This window comes from Platichthys flesus, chromosome 1 (genome assembly GCF_949316205.1).
Source record: "Platichthys flesus chromosome 1, fPlaFle2.1, whole genome shotgun sequence".
Taxonomy (NCBI): Eukaryota; Metazoa; Chordata; class Actinopteri; order Pleuronectiformes; family Pleuronectidae; genus Platichthys; species Platichthys flesus.
The window spans coordinates 9,552,842-9,570,871 of record NC_084945.1 but is presented as its reverse complement, the minus strand read 5'-3'; the positions used below and the strand labels follow the sequence as shown (position 1 = coordinate 9,570,871).

Genomic DNA, 18,030 nt, shown 5'->3' with positions numbered 1-18,030 from the left:
AGCGCTGCACATCAAACTGATCGACTGCAAAAAAATCGCACACTACAGACTTCTTTTTACTGTTTCATGTTTCAAGGTTAAGGTCATTTGCAGTGAGTTCGATATCTCATACAAAGGTAGATTCAATCTGTGCCCAAATCAATCGCTTGTCAAATGCCCGTCTCAACTGTTAATCCGGGAAACATTTATTTGATGTGTACTTTTACTTTTTAGTTTGCCCCAATTCCCATCCAATAACATGGAGGAGGCAGGATTTATGACCTTTACTGCAGCCAGCCATCAGGGTCTGATCCTGATGATCTGGCTTCACTTTTGAGGAGCTGTCATGTCGTCCAATCTTTACACACAGTCTTGGATTTAATTGGTTATCTGAAGCTATAAAAATGGTGTGAAACATCATGATTGACTGCTGAGACTAACTCGTTGTTGGGCGAGCGTGCGTATCAGCGAATATTTTGAAGGTTATCTAATATGTTTATTTGTGGTATGGACGCAGTTGGTTTTGTAAAACAATGAACAACATCTGAGGTCTCATAGCAAAACACATGCTTTCCCATTTTGTAAATACTCAATTCCGTGTGATAATTTAACTCAATATTGAATCTAACTAATTTTAAATAGTGTATCAGTCCGTGACACTGACTCATGATCCCATCTGCTTCCTTTGTGTGGTGTTTCTTTAGAGGTCGGTGTGACTGTGATGTACTTTATTTCCTACGTTTATGAGGGAAATTGTTTTGGACAGGATGCGTGGGCGCAGAAAAGAAGCACATTAACCTAATATGAGTAACGTCAACTAACACAAACAACACGTCTGCCTCTCGCCACCACTGTCTGGCACATCAGAGCAAACAGCGGCGATGAGGGAGAGGGACAGTGAGGGCTGGATAGTAGGCCAAGCAGGGGTTATATAAACAAGCTTATTGGACAGGAAGTACTCTGGCATTAGTGATGCTTAACCCAGCCCACTCCTTATTCCTTATTAGGAACCTGTGAGTGTGTGTGAGTGTGTGTGCGTGTGTGTGCGTGTGTTTATGTGTGTGTGTGTGTGTGTGTGTGTGTGTGTGTGTGTGTGTGTGTGTGTGTGTGTGTGTGTGTGTGTGTGGGAAGCACTGTGATTTGCTGTGTAATACATCATGTGGAGTGATGTATCACCATGAAACACAGGAAGTGATTCGTCCTACTGGGTGTCCTGTCCTGTTTGGTTTGCTAATCCCCTTACGACATGATGTCATCAGGGTTAGGGATGAATGAATGAATGGTGGGAGGGATGAATGGATGGATGGATGCATGAGAGAATGAATGAGCCAATGGAGGAATTGATGGACGAGTGGAAGAAGGGTTATGCAACAATATTTTATGTTTGAGTATCTTTCAGAATGAATGTTTGTCTTCTATTTTTTAGCTCAAAGTACAGAACTTAGATCATAGATGGACACACAGTTTGAAAATGTTAATCTTAAAAAAATAAAAATAAAACAGTTTTCAGTATTTTCTCAAGATACAGTCTCTTCTGCATTTTATCTCGTATTTCTTCTGCCTCTCTGGACTTTTTATTTTTGCTGTATCTGAAGTTGCTGGACCATTCAGGATTTTAAAAGTCCTTGCCAACTGCTCACATATAACTACACAAATAATTACTTCCCTTAATTTATCAAATTTGTACTTAAGGAGAGTAACTGAAAGAAAATGTACGTTGTTACTTCCCACTGAGAAAACTCAAAGCGCTCTAAACTCAGGAGCAGTGAGTACAGTGTGTGGTTATTTATCTGTGATTAGGGTGCAGCTCACTAACTTCATATGATGCTGACGTTTTTGTAAATTGAACAAAAAAAAACACACGTGTACCTCATTCACCCACATGTTGTTACTTACAGTGTTAAAAAAAAGTTTAAATTTTGATTTCCGCTTTTAAAAGTAAATCTGTTCCCCAAATTAAAAAATATTACATTTTCGCCAATTGACAAAAATAAGATAAAACTTTATTGATCCCACACTGAGGTCGTTCACTTGTTGCAGCAGCGGACAGAAAGTCTGAATGAGGTACAAGAGAATAAAGAAACAAAACACTGAATATTTACTTAATAGGCTGTACACGTTTCACTACGGAAATCTTGTTTTGTATAGAAATATCTTGAAAAGAACAAAAATTCACAAAAGCAAAGAAAAGCGATCAGAGCGGCTGTAAGTGGGTGCCACTTGTAGGGTGCCATCTTTATGTTGATTTGTGGATTAAATGCTAAAGCTAAATAGACTTTTTGTCATTTCAACTGTTTTTATGCATCTCCCCTGTTATTATTATCTATTAGATGACAGTCACAAGTTTCCTGTAGCCACAAAAAGGCAGCAAGCACAAATGTATTATCTGCTAACGCCCTGCAGTTTGCAGGGACTCAACACATATTGTTTCAGGGCAAATAGATGAAATAGGCTGAAACAATGACTTATCTAACTTAGTCTAATGGGATTGAATAAAATGGTTTTATCTACCACTTAAGTTTTACTGTTATGATCCCTGACATCTGGGCAATAAGGGCAAGCAATCACAGGAGGGGATGAGATCATGCAGTGTTAATGGTGCGTTCACTATGTTCATGTTACAGGTGTGTGTGTGTGTGTGTGTGTATGTCCGCGCATGTGCTGACACACTATGTCGTTATTCATCAATGTCGGCTCTATGTGTTTCTACAGAGTGTTGGAGTGCCAAGGTCTTCCAATAGTCAATGGCCAATGTGATCCCTACGCTGCTGTTTCCTTACTCGGACCCTCAAGGTGATGACCTCACCAGTCTCCCCCCACACCTTTGAATTCTCATGTTTGACTTTTACACCAACATGTGATTTGACCTTCATGCCTCCACAGGTCAGATGCCAAAAAGACCAAGGTGAAGAGGAAAACCAACAATCCACAGTATGATGAGGTTTTCTATTTTGAGGTAAAGGTTTCCTGCATTTTACTTGTTTAGTTCAAAATAAATCCGTTGATGTGAAGTTGTGTTTTCGTTCTGGGAATCAGTCAAATCCAAAGAGACGATGAGGGGTCATAAGAACACTATGTGGCTAAAAATATGTGACACCTGAACAGAACACTCATATGTGGTTATGTGTTGTAGTTGCAAATTATTAAAAACCATTGGCCAACCATTGGTTTGTAATGGCCATAATTTGCCACACAGGGACTGGACCGGGACATTTTCACTTATTTTGTTCAGAAACAATTTGAAAAATCTGAAGCAATAGACATGACATTTGCAAAAGTTACTGAAAACATTAAAGTCTGCAGTTTTATGTCTTCGACTGATATTAAGTTACTTTGAATACAAAAGTACCCTTGTAATGTTTGATTACACATCACAGCTGATATTTATATAAATTGGGTCATATAACGTCATACAACCTCCCTGAGTCGATCACTGCCCCAGTTAACCGTCGCTCTGCAGCAACACTGCTCGGACAGTATTGTTTGGCTCCTCCCTCTGGCCTCCAGGACTCAGCGGGACAAGAGTATGATTGATGCGGACGAACCACCAAACAATCCGGCCCATTGATTTCTGCCTCAAAAAGATCGTCTCATTTAATCCCAATGCAGTGCCCCCCCCCCACCCCACCCTGTGTGTCACACAAAGAGCTCCGCGTCCACATGCAAACTCAGGAGGTTGATCATGCTTCTGTCATGTGTTCCTGCATGAACCATGACACGTTCTTCCCCTAGAGCAGTTTCTAGAGTTTTCCACACCAGAAATGGATGTTGTGTCAAGTCCATTTTATTTATATAGCCCAATATCACACATATTTGCTTAAGAGGAGGTTGTTTACAGTCTGTCGAGGTGTGGTCGCCAACCTGTCGATCTCGATCTACCAGTCTTCACTGTCGATCCCCCAACCCCCTGGACTCACTGACTGTCATTGCGCCGCAGATTGGTTGTGTGTCGGTTTTCTGTTTTTCACACACACTGTGTCCGCTACTGACGGTGGAGTTGCAGGTTTATCTCTTACATTTCCTTCAAGAACAAGTTGGTTTATGTACTAAAGTAAATGTCAGGACTCTACGGTATGAAGACGTGCATATTTCGGTCTGTCGATAACAATCAAAGACCCATTGGAACAAATGAGTGGATTCAGAAGGTGAAACGCTGGAGTGCTTTTACTTTGAAACGGTTCTGAAAGTGTTGTAAATACATTTGTGTCATAGACAGATAAACATTGTGGTTCCCATCAGAATGAACAGAGAAAATGATCTTTCACCTGAGTTTAAATGTTTGTCTGATGAATTTATGACAACAACAAATGGTTGCAACACTTTCTGCATGGCTTTTCAAAATAAAAGCACTCGAGCGTTACTGTGGATGGAATCCATTCCCTTGTTTAAAAGTTTTTTTTTATTGTGAAATATTTGCAGGAGCGGAAGATGCAAGGCTTCATACTGTGTAGTACTGGTATTTATTTGACTACAAAGGACTTCTTTCATAAAGGGCAAAATGTGGCCATATTCAAATAAAAGCCTATATGTAAAACCATTGTGCTGCAGTAGCCGCTCCTATGCAGAACATGTCGTGGAACTGAGAAGCTACATATTGTGCATTGTAAATATGAATTGATATTAATTTGAATATTGTAAAATAAAAAAAATAATAACCCTCCTAAGTGGGTTTGTTAGAAGATATCAGGGTTTAGATCTTGGCTTACGTTTAGAATAAAAAAGTGAAAAGGTTGGTGACCACTGCTGTAGAGCATTCTGTACTCTTGCTGACGTACAAACTAGATAAGGAAAGCTTACAATTTAGAAATTAACTATTATTTTTTTGTGTTTTATTTATCTGCCAATAGTAGGGGTAAAATGTTCTTGGCTCAAATCCTGGTTCACCTGCATTGTTTCTGTGGAGTTTGCATGTTTTCCCTGTGATAAGCTGAATAGATGATTGATGGAATCCTAATTCTGAAGGGATATGTTCAGTTTGCTTGTTTTATATGGTGAAAACTGAGATACAAAAACAGATGGAATATTTGCGGATTAATCATCTGCAGATTGATTAATGTTTCAACTCTTCCACCAGCACATTTCTCAGGGTGCATATGACTGACTTCTACTCCGCCTCCATTTCTAGGTTACACGACCATTAAGTTACACCAAGCGACATTTTGATGTCGAAGAAGAGGACGTTGACAAACTGGCCCTGAGGTGAGCCAGGAGCGGTCTCAAAATAATCTAACTTTGTGTCTTTTAAAGCTTCTTCCATGATTGAGCTGTTTCCCCGTGCTCTGTCTTCAGGGTGGATCTGTGGAACGCCAGCAACCTGAAGTTCGGGGATGAGTTCCTGGGAGGCGTGCGGGTTCCTCTGCGAGTCCTGGGTCAGGTCGGGGTTCACGACGCATGGTGAGAGAAATGTTACTGACACATAAAATCACCACGTTCTGTCCAGGGTTGGGAAGTTACTTAATACATTTAGATTGAGATTAATGTACTAATGTCTGGTGTGTACTAGAAATTTCAGCAGAAAACATTTTACTTTTAACTCACTACTTGATAAAATCAAATAAGGAAACAGATAAAACGTTTCGTTTTTACACAAAAATTAGAAACTCAGCAAATCATCACACCAACATTCGCTTCTTTATGGCTCAAGATAATAAAGTCATGAAGCCATGAATCCAAAAACATTAACATAACGGATGCTTAAAGTCTTTGAGGGAAACTGGCAACACCTTTCACATCATAGTCATTTTTATCATTGTCACTGAAAACATAGCTCAGTGCAGCTTTAAACTTATGTTTTATTTCTCTTTTAGTCTGAAAATCATTCATTTATGAAAATAATTAAAATCAAAGACGAATCAGTGACACTGGGGATATTTTGCCCTTTTCCTCCTTCAGGTACTTTCTCCAGCCGAGGGAGAACGGAGGGAAGCCAGTGAAGGTGGAGGAGCTCGGCTCTCTGCGTCTGAACATCGTTTACACTGAGGACCACGTCTTCCCGTCCGAACATTACACTCCTCTCAGAGATCTGCTGCTGTACTCTGCCATGGTCCAGGTACAGAACGAGCATGTTAGCGTGTCTCAGCTCCGCTCAGATGTTAACACGCAGCTGTCTCATCGCCCCTTGTTCACTCCTCGTCCTCTCTGTTCAGCCCGTGTCAGCGTCCACCGCTCACACCCTGGGGGAGGTGTGTCGAGAAAAGCAAGAAGCCGCCATCCCCCTCGTGCGTCTCTTTCTTCATTACGGCAAGATCGTGCCTTTCATCAGCGCCATCGCTCACGCTGAAGTCAACCGCACACAGTGAGTGTCATGTCGCACCTTTTCAATTTGAATAACACCTCAAAACATGATTCAGTTTGACCTCAGAGTGCAGCTTTTATCTTTGATTGCAGTAGAATGTGTAGATTTTTTTTTTAAGCCTATTATATATCAGAGATTTCGTTAAGCTGCTAATTCAGTTGCAGATGTATCACCACAGGCGATTTCAGCCTTGAATTCTGGACAATTTTGGAACAATGTCTACATTGACACGCAGGAGGCAGAACATGATGCATAAATTCATCACCAGAATCAACTTTCCAAGTTGACATCCGGTCGATGGGCTCCAATAGTAGTTACCGATGAGATATTTGTAATTTACGTCTGTCGCATCTTAAAAACATCATCAACACACCGACTCAACAAGTTTGCTGCTGCATTGTCACACGGGCTGACTCAGACATTCTCTGGAAATCTTACAAGGGCGGCTCCCAGGAAAAGTTCCAGAAAAGGTCCAGGGACAACCTGACTTACTCATTTGCATTCTCACGTTCAGCCCTTCTGGAATATTTCAGGACAATGCCTTGACTTCAGTGCATGTCATTTTTTTTACAGTTGCCATCATCGACAACTTTGATCAGACTCTCAAAACATATTCTACCTCTTTAATATTATTAACTTTGGCTATTAAATTACTGTCAGACGTCAGGTTTTTCTAATTTAGTTGCGTCATTGAGTTAGTTTCGTTTTGTGCTCACAATCGCACTCTGCTTCCTTTTTGCAGGGATCCAAACACCATTTTCCGGGGAAACTCGCTGACTTCTAAGTGCATCGATGAGACCATGAAGCTGGCAGGAATGCACTATCTGCAGGTCACACTTAAACCCATCATAGATGAGGTATGACGCTGCAATACTTCCGTGCCCTTTCCTCTGCTCTCAGTATTTTTCCACGGTATTTTAACTCGTCACACATGTGGCACGTCTGAGGATATTTTAGAAAATCAATTGCCAATGGAGGGTTTAATGCTTTTTTTAAATCGTCACAGATCTGCGCCGAACACAAACCCTGTGAAATCGACCCGGTGAAGCTCAAAGAGTCGGAGAACCTGGACACCAACAGGGTAAGAAGGCGTGTGTGTGTGTGTGTTTGTGTTGGGTTGATCATTGGCGTGTTGTGTGACACGTCCTCCGCCCTGCTCTCTCTCTCCTCAGGAAAACCTTCGTCAGTATGTCGACCGCATCTTTAACGTCATCACCACCTCTGGCGTTCGCTGTCCCACCGTCATGTGCGACATCTTCTTTTCTCTGAGAGAGTCCGCTGCCACTCGTTTCCAAGGTAACTTGCCCTCTGAACAAAATACCAGAGAGGGAAGAAGAAAGAAAGAAAGAAAGCGACTAATAACAAACAGGAAACAGACAATAAAGAACAGGATGTGCGAGATGTCCAAGGACATTTTTTTTTCTGTTCACTCAGGATCACATGTTTTTTCTTTCTGTTTGTGCTCAGCTCTTTGTGTCAAACCTGAAACCACTTAAGCCTCCTGCACACTTATCATGCCTGTGTCTATGAAGACCCATTATCATATACTGCACTGCCTCCTGTTGGCCATCACATAGCACTGCAGTCACAGGAGGCACAAGCTCTGAAATATTATAAAAATGTGTCTTAAAAATAAAACCTGTCCCACACCAAATTTGATTACAAGACAAAAAAATCTTCTTCTTGTAATACATATAAAGGAATACAAAATTTATGTTTATAATTTAGTGTTTTTAAATGCGTTTAAATAACCTATTTATGCAGATATTTAAAATAACTCCCCAATCATGAGAAAGATTCAGATAGAGAACTTTTTAATATATCCAAGAGTTTCTCAAAGGTAATTAGTAATTTAAATATTTCACATGTGAACAGCAAACATATTCTATATCATCCTTATTCACAAATTAGGTTTGTATTTTTCCCAGTAAAGGCTACAGTAAAAAAGTAATTTACTTTCTTATTCAGACAAAGCATTTCCCCCAGAATGACTATATGTAACATTTTAGGTATAGTATTAATCAGCTCACCCTGTTTTGTGTTGTTCTGCTCTCCAGTCGACCAGGATGTACGATACACAGCAGTGAGCAGTTTCATTTTCCTGCGTTTCTTTGCTCCAGCCATCCTCTCCCCCAACTTGTTCCATCTACGGCCGCACCATCCAGTGAGTCGGAATGATGAACACTTGGAGTTAATGCTATCAGAGATGTGTTTTTAGATTATGTGCCTGTAAAACAAACAAAGTAAATTACAGAAGCCACCTAGTTCACAGCCACAGTATCACTTTAGCTTGTGTGTAGACTGATAAGTACATAACACTTGTGGTTGTTTTACAATATTGGTTTTTGTTATTGGCTTCCTAGTCATACGCCGTAGTTGAACATTTTCTTATGATTGTTTTTATGTGTATGTGATTGTGGACCTGCTGTTTTGACGGATAAAGTGTCTTCATCCTTAAATATATACAAGTATATATTACTCTGAAAATAGGAGGTGTTTTTTAAGAACATTGAAATGACTTGGAAACAGTAGCTTCATGTGTCACATGATCTTCCTTAGCAGGTGGAGCTTGTATTGTCGTCACAAAATATTTGTGATTTGTGATATATTGTTCAGGTTAAACATTTTTCTAATTCACATGGATTAAAAGCTTAAATTCAAAGATCATTCTTGACCATGGAAACACAATTTGTTGTTTTTATATATAACCTTAATTGATAGCAATATATCTTTCTTAGATTTCTTTTTCTATCGTTAACCTTTGTTTATTTCATGTTTGTTTTGTCCCCAGGATATCGCCACCTCACGAACCCTGACCCTCATCTCCAAGACGATCCAGACCCTGGGAAGTCTCGCAAAGTCTAAATCTGTGAGTTTCTCCTCTCAAAGTGTATTTTCCTATTTTCAGTAATGTTATCTGACTCGGACCCATTGTTTTTTTTTATCTTAACCTTTACACTGATGTGTCTTTTCATCCTGTTAAGGCCAACTTCAAAGAGTCTTACATGGCTGCGTTTTACGACTACTTCAACGAGCAGAAATATGCGGACTCTGTTAAGAATGTGAGTGTTTGGCTTCCTACCTTGTTGCTTTCAATACATCTTGCTCAAATGTTATTTTTGTCTTGCGCATCTAGTGAATCTAGATTAACTCCCACCGAGGGGTTAAATTATTTGAACTATTTTGGCCAAAGATCCGACTAAGGTTTCATGTGAGAGTGAACAAACAGACAAATAAAATCCTTCTCTTCCCTCTCAAGTTCCTGGACCTGATCTCCACTTCTGGCAAATGGGATCAGAAGAGCATTGAAACACCCATCATGCTCAAAGAGGGGTGAGCAGCCGACTTACTGTCAAACTAATACAAGTAAAAGAAATACCAGTAGAAAAACGGACCACAAATCCAGAAGCACCCCAAACCAAATAGAGAATTTATTTCAAATGACTTGGTTTTGTAATCCTGATAAAACTGTGGCTTATACCACATCATTAGTCACTTAATTTGACTGCTAATGACGTTCTCTCAGAAAAAACAGCTGAGTTGATTTCTACGGCTGCACTTTACCGAATACTTTAACATTTTGGTAAACTGTTACTTTCCTGGGAGAGTAAAATGAGAAGATTGATACCTCTCACATCTGTAGAGTAAATATATAACACTACAGGTCTGTGATCAGCTGCTCAAGTTGTGCCTCCTTTATTTTTTACTTTATTTTATTTTATCTTTTTACTTGCCTGTGTCATTTTATTGACAATCCTTTGCAGCGTATGCCACTTGTAAAGGAGATATACACTATTTTTATTCTGTTTTGCTACAAATACTGGATGTAATCTCGTAATAGGAAGGATGTCTTCAGCTTCAGACTATTTCAGACGCATTAGGGATTTGAGGAAGTTACTAGTTTCCCGTTCACATTAGGTTTTCTGGTGCTGGTTAGCAGATTACGTTTACCTCAGATGAAGCCAGGCTGCATGTTTCCTTTGTCTTAATGCTACGCTAACCAGCTGATGACTGTAGCCTCACACTGAGCAGACAAGAGAGTGAGAGTGGTATCAATCACTACACCAAACTGTTATTCAGAAAGCAAATAAGGGCTTTTATTTTGACAGTATTCAAAAGTAAAAATTTCGGAGAGTTTCCAGTTGTTGGTGGTTGTGCCGGGGCCTCGCTCATCAACACCCCCCCACCCCTCTTTTGTTTCTGCTACCGGGCGTAGGAGTGTAAAACTCACAATAAAGAGGGTTGATGGGAAAGGGTCAAAAGGCACAAAGGGCAGGTAAGAGCTTCTCTGTATAAAGGCTTTGCCCTTGTGACCCCGCCCCCCTCCTGTATGTGCACCGTGACCCCCCCATCCAAACCGAGGCGGCCATTTTCTCCCCCACCAACTTCCCCTCCCTGCCGTAGACGCTGCTGCACTTTACTTTATATCTGGCCTGTGTTAAAGCAACTTGAACCGTGACACTGTGGCTGTAGACTGCGCCTCACTACTGGTATAAAGTAAAGTGTTCCCCTTTATGCCTGCTTACTTAGGAGGTGACTCTCACGCTGATTGTCCTTCTCGCCCCTCGCCACGCCACACATGCTTGGTGTGACAGCGGCAGCAGGGGTTGGTTACTGTGCAAACATTTCTTAGATTTCATATCTGCCCGCACCCTGACCCTCAACACCTCCTGTGCAGACTGTGACCATATCCCAACCAGACACATTAGAGACCCCAGCACAGCGCCAGGCGTCATGGCAGATGTGAAACCAGCACGTTTTTTCTTTTTTTGGGCTCAGTAGTGAAATATGAGAACGGTTTTCCCTGTGGAGTGTTAGTGTTTATAACCCTGGTACCTTGAATTCCATGTATTATGTGGCCCTCAAACTTAAAAACTAAGACATCTCGGCGTTTACTAAGCTTTAAAGGACCATGTCGGTGGTTTTATATGTTTTAATAACAAATACATCTCACATCCCATCCCACATATTTCATCAGAGTCTTAAAATGAACTTACAGAGATTTGAAGCTTCCTTTATACAGCTAATCCTCCTTAGTTGACAGTCACCATTTTTTTTATTTATACATTTATTTATCATTAAGATGCTGCAAGTTGTCAAGCTCTGCAAACCGAGAGATTTAAAAGAAGTAAATAAGAACATAACATTAATATACAGTCATTTTCATTATCAAGGAATCCGCTGTCTTTTTCTGGATCAATCAATGCATTTTTACGGGAAAAAAGTGGCGCATGTATATCTGAGATTGCCACGTCAAAAAGACTAGGTACTTAGTTTACAATGAAAATAAACACAGGGAAGAAGCAGTTCCTTTAGACCGAGAAGATCAAACACAATAACAAATATTTTTGGCAATTTTTTTAACAGAAAAATGGAGAAAGTCTTAATCATTTATAAATAGTTGCTGATTAACTTTCAATTAGGAACTTCTCAGTTTAATATTTCTTTATATTTTCGCATCTAAAAGAATTGCCAACACTCAAAGGGTCATTAATCCCATTAACACCACAACACACAATTCCTGTCGACAACTGCATAACCACATGACATGCTAATATAACATACAAAATACATGACACACACTGTAAATAGTGTTATTGATTTACTATCTCAAGTATCTGCAAGTTCTTGATTTAAACAAATTATAGGTGATTAGTTAAAATATGTAAAAACACCTCTGGTACCTTTAATCTGCCGACATGTCTCCTTTTTAAACCCATAGACTTTTAAATCTATGAGTGCTGTACTGAAGTTTTTTTTAAATATTCAGCAGAGATGAATCCAAAGAACTGACAGCATGCAACTGGAATGATACTGACTGTACTCGATTCCTTTAACCAGAACAAAGGGCACATGTAAACATTTACATATTGCACATGTGTAAAAGATGTATTTTGCCAGAGATATTTAAACTTAGTGAAATATCAAAATATGTCAAGGTTTATAGTGTGTATTTTTCTCTCTCATCCATTTACCCCACAGATTTATGATAAAGAGAGCACAGGGGAGAAACAGGTTTGGGATGAAGAACTTCAAAAAGAGATGGTTTCGCCTCACGAACCACGAGTTCACCTACCACAAGACGAAAGGTACGATTCAAAGTTTCTCACAATCTCAATTGTCAGAATTAGTTGATCTGGACATTCTGCAACACTTTTCCTGCAAGACCCCAAGAAAAATCTCATTCTGAGTTCTACATCTGTGGGAGGCCAACTCCAGAAAATGTCTGGACCCCATTTGCCAGACATGTGTGAAAACAGCCTGTTTTTCTCTCTCATGTCTGATGTGTATCTCTTCCCTTCAGGTGAGTGCGCTCTGTGCAGCATTCCCATAGAAAACATCCTGGCGGTAGAGCGGCTGGAGGAGGAGTCTTTTAAAATGAAAAATGTAGGACCTCACAAACTTTATAGCCTTTAATATTTGTCCAAAATCTGTCCCACATGTATCTAGATTCCCTCGCTTACTTCTCCTTTCCGCTCTCCCTCCTCCAGATGTTCCAGGTCATTCAGCCAGAGCGAGCCCTCTACATCCAGGCCAACAACTGTGTGGAGGCGCGCGACTGGATCGACATCCTGACTAAAGTCAGCCAGTGCAACCGCAAGCGCCTGAGCACCTACCATCCCTCAGCCTACCTCAACGGCCACTGGCTCTGCTGCAAGGTCTCAGCGGACACAGCCCCGGGATGTACGCCATGCACCGGGTTCGTGAACTCGTCCAGATCGATCCAGCATCACCTTCTCTCCCATGTCTCTCCCTAATCTTTTCCATTTGCCTGCGTTTTCAGCGGCCTCCCGGCAAACATTCAGCTGGACGTGGACGGAGACAGAGAGACTGAGAGGATTTACTCCCTGTTCAGCACGTACATGACCAAACTGATCAAGATGCAAGGTGTGCAGGATTTCATGTGTCCCGTGTTTATCTCCTGTGATCATTTGCACACTGTCCCTGACTCTGCCGCCTGGTCTCCCCCCGCAGAGGCCTGTGGCAGTAAGTCAGTGTACGACGGGCCCGAACAGGAGGAGTACTCCAGCTTTGTTATCGACTGCCCGCAGGAGACCTACAAAACCCTGAAGCTGATCGTCTCAGCCGTGCAGACTTTGGAGCAGCAGCACACCAAGTACAAACGGGACAAGTTCAAGAAGACAAAGATCGGCAGCCAGTACGTGGTTTAATGTACTATACTGTATTTAATGCATTGGTGGCTGACAACTGTTGGGGAAATGGGAGATTTCTAACTGTAATATCAACACAGAGCGCCCTGCAGGTGGTGCTATGGTACAGTGTTATTCATTTAACGTGTGCAAAGGATGTTTGAGATTGATCGAAGCAATTCTAACATTTTAAATAACTTAAACTGTGAGCTGGATTTTCCCTCCAGTCCTCCAGCTCTGTTCTTTAAACAGGAATCTCGACTTATATCAAATGTATGCTCTATTCCGTCTCATGAGACGATTCTCTAACCTCCTGCCACCGTCTTTCTCTTTGCTTCCACAGAGAGCACCCGATTGGAGACAAGAGTTTTCAGTGCTACATCCGCCAGCAGTCTGAGAGCTCCACCTACTCCATCTAGCCATGGTCCTGTAGACTGTTTCCATGATGCCCAGAACCAGCATATTTTTCACTTCTGCAAAAAAAAATCCATCTGAACACTGCTCTGGGTCTAGCATTGAGTTTTAAATCTTTATGTTTTACTAAAGAAGAAGGTGAGGTAATTTATCTCATATTGTTATCCGTGAATTAATATTTCTCTTTTTTTAAATGACGTTTCCAGTAGTAGACAATGAGCTGGATCGGAGACCTGTGTCACCTGGTGTACCAATTTGTCCAAGTTTAAGAAAATAAGAGGTTTAAAACCCACTGGCAGACTGAACGAGCTGTGTAGATGGACATTTTTTTCTGCAGTACCTCGTGGTGCATCACACCAGGTTCGGAGAAACAGACCTCAGATCAGTAAGGACAGAAAGAGAGGAGCAGGTGTGGATACGTCTGACGAAGATAATCACACCACGAGTCTGTTTGAGTCTCCTCTCCCTGATGTGACGAGAGAACAAACGTTTTCACTGGACAGTTCTGACAGTGAGCGACACGCACTTTAATCGTCTCCAGATCTGAGGATGAACAAGCCTCGCAGCACACTTTCAAAAAGCTTATTTTATCTGTTTGATTTGTTTTTAAAGGTTGTTTGAAATGTTCCGTTGTATTTCACGTCTGACAGACCAAACTCTAGAAGGAAAGGACCGTGTTTTGAACCCTCTGTGGGGCGTTTTATTGTTTTCGTTATGTTTTGTCCCCAACCTCCTCAGGAAGGCTGCGAAGGTCGAGAGAACACAAGAAGGGATTACCAGGACCAAGCATGGCCCGAAAACAGCTTGACGTTTGCCATGAGAAAATCACCCCACAGGCAGTTTTACCCCTCACTTTTTAAAACCCTTATCATCAACGTGCTAACGGGTGCACAGGTTGAAGAGTTCACGTTTGGAGTCTTGTTCTGTTGTGGTTACACTCTTAGTTGTGCCCTGTGTAACCAGTACCTGGCTTAAACAAATAGCTTGTATATTTAAGTTAAAGTTTTTATTATTTCTGCCTACACTGAGTCTGACAAACTCACAGATGTCTTTTTCTATCTCTGTATGCTGATTGAAGCGTGTTAAGAAGGCGCAACTTCACTTTTGAGTAAAGATAAATATCCTGGATGGAAGATTATTTCATCTCCATCTTTAAATGAAGACATTAGATTGTATCCAAGTTCAAAAAAATTTCAAACAGTGTTGTGGGCAACTCCTACAGTTTGTGAATTTGTGCACTAGCACACCTTTATTTAGTAAAATGTACCATGTAACCACAATTTCAACTGAAATAACAATGTGTTCATAATATACACCCATTGGCTCTGTATATTCATATTACATACAACAACTCTACAGCTAATTATGCCCTTAGATTTTATATAATGTTCCTGTTTCTGTCAGGAATCTATAAATTCAACTAGAATTACACAGGTAAAATGCAAATCTCTGCCAAGGCCAAACGATCCCTTTATGAAACCACATTTTATTTGACGAGATCCAGATTTATTTATTTTTTGGGATCTGCACCGAATTTCGTACACTCTTAAAAGAAAATTTGTTTTTGAGAAATCGATGACAATGTGTTAAACACAGTGTTAAAAAAAGTAAAAACACAAATGTCTTGATCCACACCCTGATTTAAAGCTGCACCAAAGTGTAATGGGTTCAATTTTTGGTTATTTCCCAATCCTCCACAAAATTTAAAGCAGAATAAGAGAAACATTTCTGAATATTAACAAACTGCAACATGCATGAGGAGCCTCTGGGCCACTGTAGATCTGGGGCCTTTGGGCTGTAGCCTCTTTTCCCAACTACCCTAACCCTGAAATAAGAATAAATGAGTAACTATTACAGGATATGTATTGAGAACATTTCCAAGTCCCTAACATCCAGCAAACAAGATCAGCAGTCAACATGTCAAGCAGCATACAGACATGATGAAGGCAGGTGTGTGTTAAACTCTGCGTAAGAGAAAAAACGAAAACAAACGATCCCTTCAAGCGTAACACAAAGCAGAATCTGTGTGAGTCCGGCTCATGCGCTGTGATGCTGGGTTCTTAGCTTCGATCCTAATTATTACATGTACTAACGTTATAACCAGTCTCCAGTTATGCTTGTGAAAAGGATGGTGTGTTCCTGGTTGTGTTGCCCAGTTGGCTGCCTGATGATGTTCTTTCTGTTCTAGTGACTTAGCTCCATCTTACTTTTTTTGGAACCCATTTATGTGCACTCCTCTGAGAAACTGCCCGCTGTGAATCTCACCGGTCAGGATTTTGTTGAAGGTACAGGATTTTTTGTCGTTAACCCGGCCGTGTTGTGTAGTTCGACGCCTCCCCCCCCCACCCAAAGGCAACCGCCTCTCTCTTTTGGCTCCCAACGTTCATCAGCACTCACTCTCTCGCCAAAACCTGTGCATGTGAAGTTTAGTCGTAGCCACACGGGGACGGTGGCCTCCGCAGTGTGCGACCAGGTGACCACGAACCACTGAATAGAATTTTTGTATTTTCCCCAAAAATGGTTGTGTAGCCTCGCTGGGTGCTCTGGTGGTCACCAGATCCCCCTCAAACAGTGCCAGTCATCACTTTTCTAAAATTATTTTTGAGAAAAAAAAACGAACAAAAAAATATATCATTGTTTAGACATGTTTTTTTTTATATATTTCAGAACCTATAACTGTTTTCAAAATGGACAGCGGTTATTCAGAGGACATCTTTTTTTCCTTGTCGAATATGTGGATCTTGCGTGCAGGAGAGGAGAGATTGTTCGACTCTGTTTTCTATCTTTGTCTTGTCATACAGGAATCTTGCTGTGCGTCTGAATTCAATGACTGAGGTGTGTGTGTGTGTTTTGTGTGTGTGTGTGTGACTGACAAGACGGGTTGTATTGCCAATTGAATGAACCCAGTGTTACAGGTCAGGAAAGGCAGCATCCCACTTAAAAAAATACAAAAAATCACTGCCTGTACTTTGACTAAAGACTCTCTAGTCGCCCTGTTCTCATATGAAGTTTCTCCTCTTTCTCCTTGTATAGAACCACTGATCCTTTTTGAGACACATTTGCCAATTTATTATCCCAAAACATGAAACACAGCAAAAACACTCCTGTCTCTCGTCCCCAAACTGGAAACCATATTTATTATCTTTTTGTTTTTCAGTTTCTCCTTTGCCAAAACCTTCCCAGAAACATCAGTGGACCTGGTGATGGGGGGAGGTAACGGCAGTTACAGTAATACAAACTCCCCCTTTCCCCCCTGCAGCCTATACACGAATGAATTATGCAATAATTGTGTTTCAGCATGCAATAATATTATCAAACACCCCCCACCCCCCCATCACCACAAATTAACAGCGCACCTGCTGACCTCTCGCAGCAAAAAATGCCTCTTCGGAGAAACACGTGATTATCATAAAGGGAGAACAGTGTATTTTGTACAAATATTTTAAAAGTATTAAAGTAAGCCTGTTATTTGTGTACATAAAGCAGCTGAGTGAATGGTGAAAATGTGATGTGTTTTTTTTTTTCCTGAATAACTAAATGAAACCGATATTAATGCAAACATGGAGTCTGTGTCATTTGTTCTTTAGGTTGTTTGAATCCAGATGTTTTTCACAGCAAACATGACAATATGATGTGGCAGGAAGAATAAAGGGGACACACATGGATGTGCTCTTTCCTGGTGTCTTTTAATTAGATATCGACATGGAACAGACATTTAATAATTGTTATTACTTTCATCTGTATTTTAAAAGTCACTTGCAATCAAACAAATGCCTTTTAAATTATTTCCAGTGTTGTCCAGTCATTGTTTTTTAGCTATTGTCTATCATCTACAGTGAATCAGCTGATTTTAAAATGCATGTTGTGATGAGTCAAATTTCTCAGACATTTTCACGTATTATTAAAATCCTTCTCCCAGTTTTAATTACATCTTCTCCTTTGTTCTTCAAGTATTTGCTGTTCTGGAAGAATGATTAAGGTAAAAGATTAGTGGTAGTCACCAGATATGAACAAATGTGTATGAATAATTGTATGAATCAGGGTTTCCGTTTTACACCTGTTGACTATACTACTCTCATTTTCAGACTTGCGATGCGCCTGAAACAGTTTGAAAAGACTCAGTTATGTGGACGAAGCCTTCTGTGGGGTGGTGGGGTGTGTGTGTGTGTGGGGGGGGGGGGGGGGGGGGGG

At 40.7% G+C, this 18,030-nt stretch overlaps 1 protein-coding gene across 1 annotated transcript in view; it reads left to right on the top strand.

Annotated features, from left to right (window-relative positions):
- Positions 1 to 17,398, top strand: part of rasa3 (RAS p21 protein activator 3) — a 36,466-nt gene extending 19,068 nt beyond the window's left edge. The window contains exons 6-24 of the mRNA XM_062381589.1: positions 2,692 to 2,772; positions 2,863 to 2,935; positions 5,105 to 5,178; positions 5,269 to 5,373; positions 5,872 to 6,028; positions 6,126 to 6,274; positions 7,017 to 7,131; positions 7,281 to 7,355; positions 7,447 to 7,570; positions 8,332 to 8,438; positions 9,066 to 9,143; positions 9,259 to 9,336; positions 9,534 to 9,607; positions 12,257 to 12,363; positions 12,579 to 12,661; positions 12,766 to 12,974; positions 13,059 to 13,162; positions 13,250 to 13,433; positions 13,769 to 17,398. Of these exons, the coding sequence (XP_062237573.1) occupies positions 2,692 to 2,772; positions 2,863 to 2,935; positions 5,105 to 5,178; positions 5,269 to 5,373; positions 5,872 to 6,028; positions 6,126 to 6,274; positions 7,017 to 7,131; positions 7,281 to 7,355; positions 7,447 to 7,570; positions 8,332 to 8,438; positions 9,066 to 9,143; positions 9,259 to 9,336; positions 9,534 to 9,607; positions 12,257 to 12,363; positions 12,579 to 12,661; positions 12,766 to 12,974; positions 13,059 to 13,162; positions 13,250 to 13,433; positions 13,769 to 13,844 (2,053 nt within the window). The 3' untranslated portion in view covers positions 13,845 to 17,398. The remainder of the gene's footprint in view (positions 1 to 2,691; positions 2,773 to 2,862; positions 2,936 to 5,104; positions 5,179 to 5,268; positions 5,374 to 5,871; positions 6,029 to 6,125; positions 6,275 to 7,016; positions 7,132 to 7,280; positions 7,356 to 7,446; positions 7,571 to 8,331; positions 8,439 to 9,065; positions 9,144 to 9,258; positions 9,337 to 9,533; positions 9,608 to 12,256; positions 12,364 to 12,578; positions 12,662 to 12,765; positions 12,975 to 13,058; positions 13,163 to 13,249; positions 13,434 to 13,768) is intronic.
- Positions 17,399 to 18,030: the final 632 nt, after the last annotated feature.